Source organism: Plecotus auritus (assembly GCF_963455305.1).
Source record: "Plecotus auritus genome assembly, chromosome: 2".
Taxonomy (NCBI): Eukaryota; Metazoa; Chordata; class Mammalia; order Chiroptera; family Vespertilionidae; genus Plecotus; species Plecotus auritus.
The window spans coordinates 103,858,650-103,876,401 of record NC_137771.1 but is presented as its reverse complement, the minus strand read 5'-3'; the positions used below and the strand labels follow the sequence as shown (position 1 = coordinate 103,876,401).

The 17,752-nt window shown below is 46.8% G+C and overlaps 1 protein-coding gene across 4 annotated transcripts in view; it reads left to right on the top strand.

The window, feature by feature from the left end:
- SH3RF3 (SH3 domain containing ring finger 3) overlaps positions 1 to 17,752 on the top strand; it is a 371,306-nt gene that overhangs the window by 191,263 nt on the left and 162,291 nt on the right. For 3 of the 4 annotated variants that reach the window (XM_080653021.1, XM_080653020.1, XM_080653018.1), the window contains exon 3: positions 11,604 to 11,699. The exons of the other annotated variant lie outside the window; for it this stretch is intronic. In XM_080653021.1, coding sequence (XP_080509147.1) covers positions 11,604 to 11,699 — 96 coding nt within the window. The remainder of the gene's footprint in view (positions 1 to 11,603; positions 11,700 to 17,752) is intronic. 4 annotated transcript variants of the gene reach the window in all.

Here is a 17,752-nt window from a genome sequence, read left to right as displayed (position 1 = left end):
ATCTTTACTTTTTTCTTCTTCCTCTTCTTTAAGAATACCTTTCAGCATTTCATATAATACTGGTTTGGTGGTGATGAACTCCTTTAGCTTTTTCTTATCTGTGAAGCTCTTTATCTGCCCTTCAATTCTGAATGATAGCTTTGCTGGGTAGAGTAATCTTGGTTGTAGGTTCTTGCTATTCATCACTTTGAATATTTCTTGCCACTCCCGTCTGGCCTGCATAGTTTCTGTTGAGAATCAGCTGACAATCATGTGGATGCTCCCTTGTAGGTAATTAACTGTTTTTCTCTTGCTGCTTTTAATATTCTCTCTTTGTCTTTTGCTCTTGGCATTTTAATTATGATGTGTCTTGTTGTGGTCCTCTTTGGATTCCTTTTGTTTGGGGTTCTGTGCGCTTCCTGGACTTGTAAGTCTATTTCTTTCACCAGGTGGGGGAAGTTTTCAGTCATTATTTCTTCAAATAGGTTTTCAGTATCTTGCTCTCTCTCTTCTTCTGGCACCCCCATAATTCGGATGTTGGTACGCTTGAAGTTGTCCCGGAGTCTTCTTACACTATCTTCAACTTTTTGGATTTTTTTTTCTTTTTGCTTTTTTGGTTGAGTGTTTTTTGCTTCTTTGTATTTCAATTCTTTGACTTGATTCTTGTGTTCCTCTAGTCTGTTGTTGGGACTCTGTATAATAGTTTTTATTTCAGTCAGTGTATGTTTAATTTCTAGTTGGTCCTTTTTCATATCTTCGAGGGTCTCGTTATATTTATCGGCCTTTTCTAGGATATTCTTGAAAAGCTTTATAACCGTAGTTTTGAATTCTATATCCAGTCATTTGTTTTCCTCCATTTCTTTCATTTGTGATCTGTTTCTTTGCTTCCGCATTTTCGCTGCTTCCCTGTGTTGGTAGGGTAGCTTTGTGTGCTAGGTTCCCTATATGGCCCAGTGGGTTGGCCTCCCCAGTTAACCTGAGGTGGACACTCTTGGTGCACCCCTTTGTGGACTGTGTGTACAGCCTTGTTGTAGTTAAGTCTTGATTATTGTTGGTATCACTGGGAGGAATTGACCTCCAGGCCAGTTGGCTATAAGGATCAGCTGTGTCTACACTGGGAGAAGTTTGGTGCTGGAGACAGCCTTATAGGATTAGACTTGCCAAATTGTAAAAGCCTCTGTGCTCAGCTTGGATGGGGTGGAGTCTCAGGGTGGAGCAGACAGTCTTGGCTTCCAGTCAGCCTTGCCCTTGCGCGCGTGCGTGCCTGCAGACCTCTGCCTTCCCCGGCTCCCGAGTCTCTGCCCGAGAGTCCAGATTCCCCGCACAAGAGCGTGGGTCCCCAGGGGCTCGCCTGGAACTGGGGTTCAGTGCAGTCAGAACTGGGGCTCAGTGCAGTCAAGAGCTTCTGACTCCCTTCCACTAGAGAAAGCCTGTGGCAACCTCCGCAGCCTTTGTGCGCACTGGCATGCGTGCGCCTGCAGACCTCTGCCTTCCCCGGCTCCCGAGTCTCTGCCCGAGAGTCAAGATTCCCCCCCCCCCGTAAGAGCGTGGGTCCCCAGGGGCTTGCCTGGAACTGGGGTTCAGTGCAGTCAGAATTGGGGTTCAGTGCAGTCAGGAGCTTCGGACTCCCTTATGCTAGGGAAAGCCTGTGGCAACCTCCGCAGCCTTTGTGCACACTGGCGCGCGTGCCTCCAGAACCCTGCCTTCCGGGGCTCCCCCGGGTCTCCCCCGGGTCTCCCCCGGGTCTCCGAGTCTCCGGGTGCCTTTCTCTCTACCTGACAGTCCAGACTCACCCCGTATGAGCCTGGGTCCACGGGGTTTCGCCCGGGACTGGGGTTCAGTGCAGTCAGAACTGGGGTTCAGTGCGGTCAGGGGCTTCCTTTCCCCTTCCGCCAGAGAAAGTCAGCCAGGCTCTCAGCCACCCTTCCTCTCTGTGCACACAAAGACCCTTTGCCATACCTCCAATTCTCTGTGAGCTTTTCTCTTTCCTTCTAGTTGTAGAATTTTCACTCAGCCAGCTTTCCTGTGGTTCTGGATGGTGTCTGTTCTGTCTTTTAGTTGTAGTTTTGAAATTGTTGTGCGAGGCAGCAGTTTAGGTGCTTACCTATGCCACCATCTTGTTTTTTTTTAATTGGATTGTGTATCTTCCTTTTAAGTTGTATGAGTTCCTTATATATTTTGGATATTAACCCTTTATCCGATATACCATTGCCAAATATGTTCTCCCAGATAGTGGGCTCCCTTTTCATTTTGATGATGGTTTCTTTTGCTGTGCAGAAGCTTTTTATCTTTATGTAATCCCATTTGTTTATTTTCTCCTTAGTTCCTTTTGCCCTAGGAGATGTATCAACAAATATATTGTTATGAGAGATATCAGCTCCACTATGGGGGAAGTCTCAGCATAGGAACAATGACTCCTGCAAGCACTTTTATCTGGAAGAAAGCTGTCCCCGAGTTCTTGCTCTGATCCCAATCAAGTTAGTTCCTCCCCTAATGTCCCAGGCTTCTTTCAAGCCACTGCCCCATAGGGCTCAAGTCCAAGTAAGTCTGTGTGCCAACCCTTTAAGAGGAACTGGCTGGAACTCCAGCAGCCACAATCCCCACTGGGTTTTACAGCCCGAAATCACGAGGACTTCTCTTCCCAGCTCTGGAACCTTGGGATGGGGGACTGGTGTTGGGCTTGGATGCCTTGCTCCTCACAGGAGGCCTCCCCAGCCTAAGATACCCTCCCAATTAAAAAAATGCCACAGGTTGTTGTCAAACCAGCCGGTTCCGTGCCTCTGCCCCTCCTACCAGTCTCAATGTGCTTTCTTCTTTACTTCTCTAGTTGTAGGACTTCTATTTAGCCAGATTTCAGGTGGTTCTGAATGATGGCTGTTCTGTATTTTAGTTGTAAGTTTGATGTGGTTGTGGGAGGCAGTGAGTACTGCATTTACCTATGCCGCCATCTTGGTTCTCTCTCCTTAACTGGACTAAGGGCTTACTCTGTAATGGTGAATTTAAAACGTAAGAGTGGGAATATTAAAGGAGAAAGGAAACTAAGTAGCCCAAATGGTCAGTGTGGAAATCAACTAAGCTCTATAAGATAGAGGAACCTCAGTGAGGAGCAGTCTGGCTCCTCATTGCATACAGGCAAGTTTGTGTGGCTGTGATACCTCACTGTAGATGCCTTCTTAGAAGTGGGTGCTGAAGTCGTGCACATGCATCACAAAAAGAAAAAAGCAAATGGCTTACACTGGGCTGTGAATGAGCATCACTGTTGTGGTGGGCGTGGTCTAGAGGCCCGTTAGAGAGGTGGCATTTGACTTGAGGTTGAGGGGCAGAGCAACTGCCCTGAGAGAATCTTGGGTCTCCTGTTTCTACAGGAAGCCAGATGGGCAGGGACACATCTCAGGATGTTTTGTAGGACTTTCTTTTCTTGAATCCTGGGATAAATGTGGAGAGTTAGAGACCCTTGGGCATGATCCCCAATGAGAATTGTGCCGTGTTCACATAACCTTCTTGCCAACATCCACTCACACCTCCTGTCTAGGGTGGAGCATAGCACTTGCTAGATACCTGCTCTGTCTGCATCTCTCACCTCCAAACATCTCCAAACAAAGTATCCAGAGAGCATGACTAATGCATCAGGACTCTTTGGCTCCCACTCGGTTTCTGTCTCCTGTTGCTGGCACAGCCCTTCTGCTATTTTCCTTCTATGGGCGTCTGAGCCAGCTCCTGGCCCTCAGGCCTGGAATGCTGGTTGTGTTGATGCCACACCTCCAAGTGACCAAAGGGTCTTCATACTTTGGCATTGTTGGGGCAGCCAGCTGGGTTGCTGTTGGGCAGCATCTTGTGTGGATGTGCCCCATGTGGAGTCAGTAAGGAAAGGGGAGTCTCTAAAATCTACAGAGGGCCCAGCATGCCTTTAAAATACATCATAGTGGTGGGATTGGTTGGGTTTTAAAGGCATGAAGCAGGTAGATCAAAGCAAGATTTTTACCTTTGGTGTTGGATTTTGAAAAGTCCTATTAAAATTGCATTCATTAAAGTCATTCTAAAACCAAAACTGTTTCATTTAAGAAGAGAATGAATACTTACTTTTTACAAAGCAGCTATGAAAAGCATATTTTATAACTTTTTAGTAGTTCCACCCCTGAAAGGAGCATGTGCAAATGAAGACTAAAGAGAAGAAGTGCCCTGTCCCCAGGCTCTGTCAGGCATTTGCCAGGCGTTCTCACTGAGTCCATGAGGTGTGCTGCCCTACACATTCCCAGGCGAGACCCCAGGAGTGACCTTAGGAAAACACTTAACAGTGCTGGGCCTCAGCTCCTCCTCTTCAAGTCAGGGCACTGATACCTACACTGGAGGTGGAAAGAGCTGGGCTTAGGGCTTGGCATACCAGCCAGGACCTTGATTCCATTCTTTTTGTGGCAGCTTATTCCATGTTTTCATATTTTCACTCAACTGCAAGATTCAGCAAATGTTTATTGTGCCCTGACCATGTAACTTTCAGTGCATGGGAGCACTGTCCTAACCTCACCGGAAGCTCTGTTGGATGTTAAGGCCTGGGGCTGCCATTAGTGAATTCACTCGGTGATGCTTGGGAGTCCTCAAAGGCCCTGAGATTTCCTCAGGCAGTCTCTGGTCCATCACAGAATCACTTTCACACCCAACTTTCAGTGGGGACCTGAATCTTATTCCGTTGGCTTCCCACCATGCTTGCCATGTGCACATGGGGAGAGTTCCTTTCTAATCATCTCACACCCACCCTTTTCCGCGCAGCACCGAAGGGATGTTTTGAGTTGGCAGAAGCCCTTTAAAATACCACCACAGTTTGTCCTGACCTGCCAGATTTTCTCCTGTTAGTGTCCCCATAACTCCTTCCATGTGATCTTCTTACACTGCTGAATGTTTAATCATCATTTTCGACGTGTGGGAATTCTCTCCTTTGTGAGTTAGCCCAGCATTAATCCCAGACGATTCAGGGGACAAATGTAGGTAAAAATCAAATCTCGACAGAGTTCGGGCTCTAGCATCAGGAAGACAAAAGTTCAGATCATGATACTTTTTTACTATACAGTGACGTTGGGATATTTTCTTATCTTTTGAGTTTCTCTTTTAACTGTAAAATGGAGTTAATAATAGGATTCAGTGAGCAAAGGCATTTAGAACTGAGCTCAAAATTGGCACTTAATAAATGTTTGCTTTCTGCCCCTCTGCTTTCTTAGAAAAACTGCAGTTCTGTCAGATATATGTCACTTGTTGTATCAGCCCAGCGCTCTCACAGAAAACAAACATCCTTCTTAAGACACACGACTGGTCACTTGTGCCTTACTTCCCAGTGTCTGATCTCGGGAATCACCCAGGGCTGTGAAATCCCATCAGCCCCATGTCAAGGCTGCTGTCCCCTTCAATGGCACCCCCAGGCCCACCGTGTCTTCTCTGCTTCTTCCTGAGGGGCATCGAGACCATTTTAGTGCTGGGAACACTTAGGGACTCTGACCACAGACCAAGGCCAATGAGCCCCAGGAAAGCCCAGGTCCTGCTCCTTTTCCGCCTCACCTCTGCCTCTGCTCAGGCAGTCACCTGAGAACCTCTGTCACTTTCTTGGCTCTTAGATTCTAGATCCCTCTTTCCAGTGGGGCTGCAGCCCTTCAGCCACTGAGGGCCACTGGCATGTGTGGAGGAGGCACCTTTACTAAGGTGACAAATTCAGAGGCACTGGGGCTCAAGGAACGGGTTCAGAGGCAGCCTGGGGGCAGCTGAAGACTGTCCTGGCCCAGTCCCTTCTTTGGACATCAAGGTGAGGGTCAAACTGCACTGGGATCCACAATGATTTGTAGACCACCTTGGGATAGATCTGAAGTTTGGTCAGGAAACATTTTCAAACCCATCCAGATGTGAGCTCTTCTCCCAGGGCAGGCCTCACACCCTGTGTGGCCTCCACCCCACTGTCTCCCTGGCTCATGGTGAGTAACCCCAGCCCATGCCCCCCCCCAGCAGCTGGAGCCTGAGAGCCTTTCACCTTATGTCGGAAGGTGCCCACCTCTTCTCAGGACCCCACTGGCTTCTTCTTTTCCCCAGAGTCCAAGTCTGTGCTGCCTACATGACCCTGCCTGACCCAGTGCCTGCGCCTCCCATGCTCCTTCTCTCTCCAGCCCATACTGCAGGCTCCCCAGGGATCTGCAGCTGCTTCTGCAGGCCTGTTCACTCCAACCTGTCCGCATGCCCCTCTGAGTGTCCCTGACCCCATGTGATGGAGCCCCTTACCCAACACTCCTCATTTTTTTCACTCCTCCCAAGAAGGTACTTACATTTACATGGCAGTTGTCTGGGTGTCCTGGCTGGAGTGCAGGCTCTGTCTCTCCCCAGCATGGGGAAGGGCACCAGGACTCCCAATAGGACTTGACAGTGAAGCTGAGCTGGCAGTCTGCCCAGCTTGGACCAGGTCCTCGCTGATCTCACTATGGAGAGTGTGTGTTCTCATCCAGCCTTCTTGTACATTTATTCTAACGACATTTGTCAACCCTGAACTGTGTTCCAGGTGCGGGGTAGGTGCCAGGCAGTGCTCAGAGCCTCCAGTGGGCAGAGCAGGGGAGGGGTTCTCAGCTGCTGAAGGAAGTTTCTAAGTGAACTGACTGTGGTTTCAGGCTGAGCCCTTGACACATGAGCTGTGACATTTACCGAGATGTGCCGAGATGTGGTATTGAAGGACAGTGTGTTCCACCAGTCACTTTAGTGGCGTCAGGGGCTGCCAGGGGGATCGCTGCACCCACCTCCCGCAGGTCAGCAAGGTCTGGCTCAGTGCTCTGCAGTTTCTGCCCTTCACAGGCCATCGATTTACGTGGACACGAGAGCACACACTTTGGGAGAGTTAGGTGGATGAATGGCAAACACGGTGTCAAGGCCTCTTCCACGTGGTGGGACCACTGTGGTGCCTGAATCCTCAGAGATGCATTTCCCATGGGACCTTGGGAAGAAAGGCCGTGTTCTTTTTAATAGCTGCGTTATGTGCATGGCCCAGACTTACAGTCATCTGAACCCCCTGAGGCCACGTGTGGACAAAGGAGAACCCCAGCCAGATAGCAGTGGCATTTGGTTTGTTTTCAAAGCCTGGAAATTTCAGGGAACAGGGAAAACAGCATATGGAAGTCTACTGACCCACAGCACAGAATGAACAGTTTATATGAAACCTTTAAAAGACTCAAATCCTGCATTTGAGAGTGAAATGATGTCCTGCAAACAACCTTCATTCATAAAATCCTCAATGCTGCCATACTGGCCCAGAAACACGTGTGCCCTCCTGACTGTCATCATTGTGTTGTACATTCCGTGGGTTCATGTATAAAAACATGTGCTCAGCTTTACAGTATCATACAGAGCGCTGTCACTGCTGTGCTCCACTGATTCACCCCTCCCTCTCCAGCCCCTGAAACCATTGATCATTTTACTGTCGCCATTGTTTTGCCCTTTCCACAATGTCATACATTAGATGTAGTATGTAGCATATTCAGATAGCTTTCTTTCACTTAATAATATGCATTTAAGTTTCTATCATATCTTTTTATGCTTGATAGCTCATTTCCTTTCAGCGCTGGATAATATTCTATTGTCTGGATTTACCACAGCTTATTTATCCTCTCTCCTACTGAAGGAAATTTTGATTGCTTCTAAGTTTTAGTGATTATAAATAAAACTGCTATAAATAACCATGAGCAGGCTTTTTGTGGACATAAGTTTTCAACTTTGGGTCCATGCCAAAAAGTGTGATTGCTGGATAATAATGTCAGAGTATGTTTAGTGTTGCAAGAAACCACCAAACTGTCTTCCAAAGTTGCTGCACCATTTTCTGTCCCCACCAGCAATGGCTGAGAGCTCCTGTGGCTCCACATACTCACCAGCATTCGGTGCTGTTGGCTGTTCTAATGAGTGTCTTAGTCATATTTTATTGTTTTAATTTGCATTTCCCTGATGACATGATGTGGAACATCTTCTCATGTGCTTATTTGCCATCTACATGTCTTCTTTAGTGAGGTGCTTGTTAGGATTATATGCCCATTTTGAAGTTGGATTGTAGGTTTTCTTATTCTTGACTTTTCAAAGTTCTTTGTGTATTTTGAATAACAGTTTTTTATCAGATATGTCTTTTGCAAATATTTACGTAAGTCTGTGGCTTGTCTTTTTATTTCCTTGACAGTATCTTTTGCAGAGCTAAAAATTTTAATTTTAATGAAGTCCAGCTTATCAGTTCTTTCTTTCATAGATCGACTCTTGGTGTTGTGTCCAAAAGTCACCACCACACCCAAGGCTCAGGTCTTCTCCACTAGTTTCTAAGGTTTTATAGTTCTGTGTTTTACATTTAGTTTGTGATCCATTTTGTGTTAATTTTTCTGAAGGGTATACCTGGTAAAGTCTTGATCTAGATTAAATTTTTTTTTTTTTTTTTTTTTGCCTGTGGATGTCTAATTGTTTCAATAACATTTGTTGAAAAAACTGTCTTTTCTCCATTATATTTTCCTTGTTCCTTTGTCAAAAATCAGTTGATTATATTTATGTGGGTCTATTTCTAGATGCTATGTTATGTTTTATTGATCTATTAGATCTATTTTTATCTTCTATCACCAATACCACACTGTCTTTAGTACTGTAGCTTTAGTGTTGAAGTCAAATAGTGTCATCCTTGTTCTTCTCTTTCAATATCATGTTGACTATTCTGGTCTTTTGCCTCTCCATATAAACTTTATAATTAATTTGTTAATTGCCACAGAATCACTTCTTGAGATTTTGATTGGGATTGCACTGAGTGTAGAAGTTGAGAAAAACTGATATTATGACAACATTGAAGATTTCAATCTATGAAAATATATATCTCTCTATTTTGTTCTTCTTTGATTTCATTTATCAGAGTTTTGTAGTTTTTCTCATATAGCTATTTGTACTTATTTTGTTAGATTTATACCTAAATATTTCATTTTTAGATGCTAATGTAAACAGTATTGTGATTTTAATGTCAAATTCCACTTGTTCATTTTATTGTGCTTCACTTTGTTGCACTTCGTAAGTATTGCATTTTGTACCGATTGAAGGCAAGACCCTTGCCTTGCTTTTTTGCTTTTTTTGCAGTGGTCTGGATCTGAACCCATAGTATATCCAGTGCATGCATGTATATAGAAAAGTGTTTAACTTTTATATATTAATCTTCTATCCTGAACCTTGCTATAATTTGTCATTAGTACCAGAAGTTTTTCATTGATTCTTTCAGGTTCTCTTTTTCAAAAAATTAAATTTTGGGGGGGGTAACATTTGTTAATAACATTATATAAATTTTAGGTGTACAACAAAATAGCACAACATCTGTATACTCTATTGTGTACTCATTACCTGTGTACTTGTCTCCTTCCGTCACTTTGTATTTAACCCCTTTTGCCTCTTTCGTCCTTCCCCTACCCCCTTTTACTTTGGTTACCATAATTCTGTTGCCTGCATCTATGAGGGGTTTTTGTAGTTGTTCATTTGTTGCTTTTTATATACTAGCCCACATATGAGTGAAATATTAAGAATCTTGTACTTCACTTAGCATAATACTGTCAAGATCTATCCATCCATGTTGCCACGAATGACAATATTTTATCTTTTTATGGCTGAGTAGTATTCCATTGTATATATGTACCACTGCTTAATTCAATCATATATCAAAGGATACTGGGTTGTTTCTATGTCTTAGCTATTGTGAATAATGCTGCGATGAACATAGGGTACATATATCTTTACAAATAAGTGTTCTCAAAATTTTGGGGTAGATAACCAGAAGCAGAATTGCTGGGTCACATGGTAGCTCTATTCTTAATTTTTTGAGAAATCTCCATACTGTTTTTCCTAGCAGCTGTACAAATTTACATTCCCACCACCAGTGTACAAGGATTTCTTTTTCTCCACATCCTCACCAACACTTATCTCTTGTTTTATTGATAATAGCCATTCTGACATGTGTGAGGTGGTGTCTCATTGTGGCATTGATTTGCATTTCCCTAGTGTTGTTGAGCATCCCCACTCCCCCTGCCCCCCAGATATTTGTTGGCCATAACTATGACTTCCTTGGAAATGTATCTATTCAGGTCCTCTGCCCATTTTTAAAAAATTTATCTTTATTGTTTAAAGTATTACAGATGTCCCTCTTTACCCCCGCCCCACCCCTTAACCCTCTCTTTCCCCCTTCCTCGCCCTCCCCAGGCCTTCTTTAATGACATTGCTTTTGTTGTGGTGGTGTTATATGAGTTCTTTTTTCTATTTTTCAATTATATTTTACATTCCATATTATTTTGTATTAGTTTCAGGTATACAGCATAGTGGTTCCCCCCAATGTTTCCAGTACCCATCTGCACCATACATAATTATTACATTATTATTACAATAATAGAGGCCCAATGCATGAAATTTGTGCAAGGACCTTGGCCCCCACCACCACTGGCGGCCGCCTCTGCCTCGGCCCCCGCCAGCCGCAGCTTTGTCTGGAAGGAAGCACGTCCGTAAGACATCTGTTCTAATTAGCATATTGCACTTTTATTATTATAGATTATTGACTATATTCTTTATGCTGTACTTTACATACCCATGACTATTTTGTATCTACCAATTTGTGCTTCTTAATTACTTCATTTTTTTTTACCCAATGCAAGCCCCCCACTTCCCCATGCAACAATTAGTATTAGTCTGCTTTCTGAATCTGTTTTGTTTGTTTTTAAATATTGTTCTTTAGTTTCCACATATAAGTGAAATCATAACTGACTTATTTCACTGACTGACTTATTTCACTTAGCATAATACCCTCTAGGTCAATTCATGCTGTTGCAAATAGTAAGAATTCATTCTTTTTTATGGTTGAGTAATATTCCATTGTATATATGTACCACCACTTTTTTAGCCACTTGTCTATTGATGGGCACATGGGAGGCTTGAATATCTTGGCTGTTGTAAATAGCGCAGCAATAAATATAGATTTGGTTAATTCTTGGTACCAGAAATTCTTTTTTAAAAAAAATAATGTATTTGTATTGATTTCAGAGAGGAAGGGAGAGGGAGAAAAAGAGAAACATCAATGATGAGAGAAAAATCATTGATTGGCTGCCTCCTGCACACCCCACACCTGGGATGGAGCCAGCAACCTGAGCATGTGCCCTGACCAAGAATCGAACTGTGACCTCCTGGTTCATAGGTTGATGCTTAACCACTAAGCCATGCCGGCCATGCTAGAAATTCTTAAATACAAGTATAGACACCTGATGTTTTAAAAAGTCAAAAATTGAATTTTCCATTTAATATTTTCAGACCACAGTTGACCATAGGTAACTGAAACTGTGGAAAGAAAAACCAAGGATAAAGAGGGACTCCTGCATATTTTAAATAGAAAACATTTGAGAATCTTTGCAGCTGTAATCACTATGTAAAAAAAGAGAGATATCCTGGGTGAAAATGTAAGGGGTGACTGTTTTCACATGCCATATCTCAGAATGGATAATAAACGTTCTTTGAATCATTGTTTAGAATCTTTTCTGGGCTTCAACAGTGCTAACAGATCTCTTGTTTTCTCTTTTGTTGTGTGGATGTCCATGTGGTTGTACACATTGTGGGCTCTGACAATCCAGGATGAAATCCTGACTGTGATCAGAAGAGTGGATGACAACTGGGCAGAGGGAATGCTGGGAGATAAGATTGGAATTTTCCCCCTCCTGTACGTGGAGGTAAGGCCAAGCTCTCTCAGGCTCGCTTCCTCTTTCCCCCCATGTTGTTTATTTCACCAGACCAGGTGTAACATGACTGTGGAGCCCTCTTTTCTAAGAGAGAAAGAGGCTACTCCACAATAATCTAAGATCAATTAGGGTTTTTATTCACCGTGTCAGTGCTATAAGAATTGCTTTGGTCAGGTTTGAGTGGTCTGTCCCCGGCCTGGCTTGAATCATCTCACTCTGGGCACAAAGGAGGGCTCCCCTGTGGACCTTTCCCAGTGTTCATGGGAAACCCATGCCTGGCACCCATTTTTCTGAGACTCTCTTAAGTGCTGTTGCTCTTGTCTCCCCAACCCCAGAGCTCATACAGAGCTGAGGGAAATGTCGCCAAGATATTTGCAATGTCTTCTTGGGACTCTGGATTATTGGGCAAGTTCATCCAACTGCAAGTCCCTAAAGCGAAGATGATTTGAAGCTAATTGGAGGCCCATTAATTTCCTCTCTTTTCTGTTACTATGAAGCACTAGGTTTCTAGTAGGTTATGGGCCGCTGCTGAGGAGGGAGCATCTTGGATGCGTGGCTTCTGACCCCCTGCTCACCGCTGTGTATATGTAGAAGTGTTTGCCCGTGCGTGCGCCATTTGTCAGTGTATGTCTATGTGCTGTTCATGGCTGAGCATGCACATCATCTTTCTGTGACTACTGGAGTCATTCCTGATGGGAGGCAGACCTGGGACTTGCACACAGGTTATTTGCTCTAATTGAGCCCTTCACTCCCCTGCCCCCCACTAACCTGAGTTCACTCAGCTTCGTAGGTGACGTGGTTTGTTTGCCACACTTACCTAGCGGTGTGTAGGTGCCAGTAGGTGTTTGTTAAACACATCTGGTGATTCCTGTCACTTGCAGGATGAAGTCCACTTACTTCAGCATGGCATTCAAGGCCCTTTGCAGCTCGACCCTGATCTCTTTTTCCAGCCTTATCTCTAGTCATTTCCTCTCCCTTCCCTAAATTTTGTGGTCCTCTCAAATTTATTTTGGAAAAGCTGACTCGGACATTCTAAGATCCTCCCACAGCAATAACAGTAAGTACACACACACACACACACACACACACACTCACACACACCCTTCTATAGTACACCTGTAAGCACAATTTCCTTCCTACCAGGTAAGCTTCTATTTGTGCATTTGCTTCAGTTCCCAGGGGGGGTGTTCTTTTCCATCCTGCTGCTTAAGATGAAAGATCCTGAATACCACCACAGTGCCTTGGAGAAGTAAAACACCTATGCTCCCAGACATTTCAGCTCATGGGAATTTCCCCGACAGACGCTTACACGGTACTCAAAGGCATATGTAAGAATGTCCATAGAAACTTGACTATGCTGGCCCCAAACTAGAAACAGTTCAAATGTCCACCAACAGTTGTAGTGGTATGGATAAATAGTGTGTGTTATGTCCACACCATGGAATACTACCCAGCAGTGAAAAGGAACAAAAGATTAATGCACATGAAAGCATGGATGACTCACAGACACACTTTTGGAAGAAGCACACAAAAAAGCATGTGCTGTGTGATTTTAAAGGAAGTTCAGAAGCAGGCAGAAGGAGTCCTGGCACGGATGTCAGAGCATGGTGGCTGTAGGGGAATGCTGACAGGAAGAGGTAGGAGGGAGCTTCTGGCGTGGAGATATTTTACACCTTGGTCCTGGGAGTGATTACACAGAGGGAGCAACTGTGAAACGGTTCACAGGTAATGTTTATGCACTTTTCTTTAGACTACAATTTAAGAAGTTCAGAGAAAATCTTGTAGGGAACCCCAAGGTCGTGGCAGCCACACCCTGCTGAAGGTGGGTAAGGCCAGTCAGCAACTCCCTTCCCTGGAGGTGCTCAGACGCGGGCAGGGAGGCAGAGCGCTGGCCAGGGCTGGGAAACCAAGCAGCCGGGCTCTCTGCCAACAATCCCTGCAGACACATCAAAGGCCAAGTCAGTCTGCCTAGTGTCCGACTCCCTAGCCACTGGGGACCTTCCTTTCAAATACTACTCCCTCCAGGATGTGAGGGAGGCTCCTTCATCTTTCCATCCCTGTGGCTCTTCATGCCCATGCCTCCACTCACAGGTCCGCCTCTGCTCTGAGCACAGCCTCCCTCCTCCCAGGAGCAAGGGCAGGCACACCTGAGGCAGCTCTAGGCAGAGGCCTACTCCTCCCTGTGCTGCATCTCCCTGGGCTGGGCTGCGGCCTGTGCAGTGCCTGGCCCCATCCCAGCATCCCACGTGCCAAGACACAGCCGCAGCATGGCCAGCAGAGATCTCTGAGACAGACTCCTGGCTTCCAGCACTACTGAAGACAAGAAGCCCCCAGTGGGCATTTCCCAAGACTGACACTGTTTCACTATTTCTCTGTCAGTCATGTCTGGAAGCACCTGAAGAATGGGGTAAAAGCCCAGTGTGACTCCTGCCTCATCTGTAGCTTTGGGGTGGAGCCTGGTGGGTCCAAAGGCTCACAGTTTTACTGACTGTCTTCCTCTGGGAGGGGACTGGGCATTTGTGATTGGAGTGGTTGGAGCTTGGGTCCTTCTCAGAGTTCACACCTGAGCCAGACTGGCACCCAGGAGAGAGCCTTGGCTTTTGTTTTTGGCTGCTGATCAGGCAGATGGCACATTTTGGAGCACTATTTGTCCCTGAAAATAAGCCTGGGGCTCAGGAAATGAAAATGAGGCTGGACTCAGGCTCCTCACAGGACTGAATTACAAGAGCCCTCCCCCGCCCGCCCACAGCTGTGCTTTGAAGTGTGGTGCAGGATGCACGCAGGTTGTGGGCAGGAGGCCGTGGGGGCCTAGGTGTGCTTTCCATCGTGCAGTCAGGCTGTGGGTCTTTAAGAAGTGAAGGAGAGCTCTGCTCTGTGGACGGTGTGGTCCTCTTCCGCCTGGATCCATTTCTTCGCTGCGGGTTTGTTTGGCAGGCATAGTGGATACGTGGTATAGAACCAGCCTGGAGTGGCCTGGCCTCGTGCTGCGGGCAGCCTGTTTGCTGAAAAGGGAGCCCTGTCTCCAGACTGCCTGCTCCTTGTGGACTGTGGAAATCATCTTCTCACCCATCCTCTCCACAGCCAACGGCACCAGCTGCCTGCTGCACCTGTACCCCTGGCCTGTGCCCGCTGGTCGCTGGCACTAAATCTGCCTGCACCTGGCTCCCTTGCCCAGACTCTTCCTCATCAACCTCTGACCTTTCATTCCCCAGGCCTTTGACCCCCTCACCTCACTGCCTTTCAGCTCCACTTCCTGATTCCCTGGCTCCCAGCCTGCACTCTTGAACCTGCTTCCCCCCCATTCTTTTCTCCTCATTGATTTTGTGGACAGTCACCATTTGTGCCCTTGTCCACATCCACATGGGGACTGATGTCTTGTCTCACTGGCACCTGCCTGTTTGCCAGATGACTGCTGGACAAGGTGCCCTTACCTGCTGCCTGGGCCGATCCCCCAATGGGAGTCCACTCAGGACAGAGAGAGGACCAGGCTCTAATCCTCAGGGAACAAACCAAACATGAGACAGGGCTGCCTCCACATCTCTGGTCCTGAGGGGGAAGCACAGTTGTCGGTGTTTTGGTTTTTTGGAACACACTGTTCTAGTGGACGTGAGAAGGATTCGACGGAAGGGAATTCCTCAGGCCCAGGGGCAGGAGAGCCCTGGTCCCCAAGTGTGAGGGCTGCAGTGCCACCCGAGGGGTCACTGTGCTGTGTCATGTGGCAGCACTTGTGGTTCCTGAGCCCAGCACTTGACTGGGTCTGGTGCTGGTGGCCCCGCTCTGAAGCAGGAGTGCCCGGCCTGAAGTCCTGCCAAGCCAGCCTCACTCTCCTTTTCCATTGTCTCTGAGATGGCACACCCATGGTCTGCCCTCAGTACAGCCCTCAGGCTGCACCCTGAGAGCGGGCCCACTTCTCATGGGCAAAGTCCACCCCAATGGTAGGACCATGAGTGGGCGTCCTGGGCTTCAGAGGTGGAACCAAAGGGGCTCAACTCTACACACTAGATGTCTGGCCTTTGGCACGTTCCTAAACTGCTGGAGCCTCCGTTTTCTCTCTCAAATGAAGGCAACAGCATGGACCTCCCAGGGTAGTGGTGAGGCTTAAAGGCAATGACGGGGAGCACAAACCAGGCCTGGCATCCGAAGGAGTGGAAGGCTTCTCTGCTGTGTGTTAGATGAATAACTGCTCGGTGGTCTATCTGTGTGTCTATGGGAGATCTTCTTGTCATCCCCAGGCACTGACCATATTTGGCCTTGTATGGCTGTTTTCTCACAGGCACTCATTTCTGCTCCCAGCGGGGATGGGGGCTCCTTGAGGGCAGGTGTTCCCCTCCTTCTATGCCACATGGCAGCCCCTGCAGCGGTTTCCCGAGCTGAGCGACGTTTGCAGGTGGATAATGCCCACGAAGCAGGCACACAGACACTGCTGGGTGGCAGGATAGGAGGTGGAACTCACTCGAATGCTGTCCTCAGGAGCACAGCTGGGAGTCAGCCTCAGACTGGAGACCTCAGGAGAGGACAGCTGTGCTTGGCCTGGTACCCCAAGTCTCCGTGGGGACCTGTGTGGAGTCTCATGGAACACATTAACAAATTTGCCTGTGATGCTTGTCTGAGAGAACACCTCTCCATGGGGCCAAAATTAAGATTCCAAAGACTGCAAGGGCTGGAAACGCAGCTGAAAAGAATGATGAGATGTGGTGTATATAAACACCAAATTCACCTCACAGTCAGATCAGCTGTTTAAGCAGAGTAATGGGGAGACGCAGCTCTCCCACAGTTAACTGAAAAGGGCCTCTGAAGTGGTTCGGCAATATGATAGTGCTTATTTATACTGCGTAGGATATTTCTGTGTAGTTGTGTGTTTGTGGATGGTTTCCTAGGTGACAATCACATAGGGTACAAGGATATACGTTAGTGTATACTCATACCCCCCACTTTCACATAATCAGCCCACACCATCTCCTCTCTGGCGGCAAATGGGGGGGGTGTGGTCTGAGGAGGTAGGAATCTCTCCATAATTTCTGCTAACTGTCCATGATGAAGAGGTAAAGAGTGGCTGTTCTGAGCCTAGAATGGACCTGAGTCTGGTGTGCGGACAGGCCGAGACAGTTGAGGACACTTCCCAGCTGCTCTTCCGTTCAGGGGGAGAGCCCTCAGTATCCCAGGAGCCTTCTGCTGCCTTCGGATCTGGCTTGGAAGAAGAGATCCAAGCAGTTCCTTGGAGGAAGGTCTCACCCCACATCACCGACTAGTGTTCCATTAGAGCCGTGACTATTTCATTCATTGTCTGCTCTTGTTTGGCAGCTTCTCGGGGCGTATTGGGGGAGAGAGCATCCTCCCCATTTGTCTGATAAGGAATGTGAAGCTCCTTGCAGTGGGGCACTGGGATGCGGCCGCCCGCCCCAGCCTGGGCACCTTCCCCAGTGTGGGCAGGTGTACATCAAAGGGGAGGGGCATTTTCTTGACCCAAAGGAGATATGGCTTGGTGTCAGGGAAGCCTCAGGGCTCTTCTGGAAATAAAATATTTCAGGGAAAACTTCTTATGAGTGAAACAATCACAAGGCCTTGCTTAGCCCAGCATGAGTGTGTGTGCATTTGCACACCCAGGCAATTAGAGGGTTGGCCCGAGAAGGGAGAGGCTGAAGCAGGTGGTAAACTGTGGGTCAGGGACGGCCTTTGCAGGACTGAGACATGAGAAGCAGAAATGGGCACAGTTGAATTGGTGGAGCTGCTGGAGATGTACAAGGGTCTGAAAACTCAGAGACACCACCACTGCCTCAATGGGTTTAGTAGGTCACCAGGGTCTGCAGAGAGGAGCTGGATAGTCCTCTCTGGCTTTCAGTGACCTGGCTGTGTGCCCACGAGGTGTCCCAGCTTGTCACAGACATGGGTCACTCAGTCATCTTCCCCTAGTTACTACATGTAGAGATTCAAAAGTTTCTAGGTTTCCTCTCTGTGGCTGGTCAACTTTACTGCTTTCAGGATAGAAGCAAAGCAGACAATTTCAGTGGTGGTGAAGCATACCTGCTTGTACCTGGCCCAGGGAA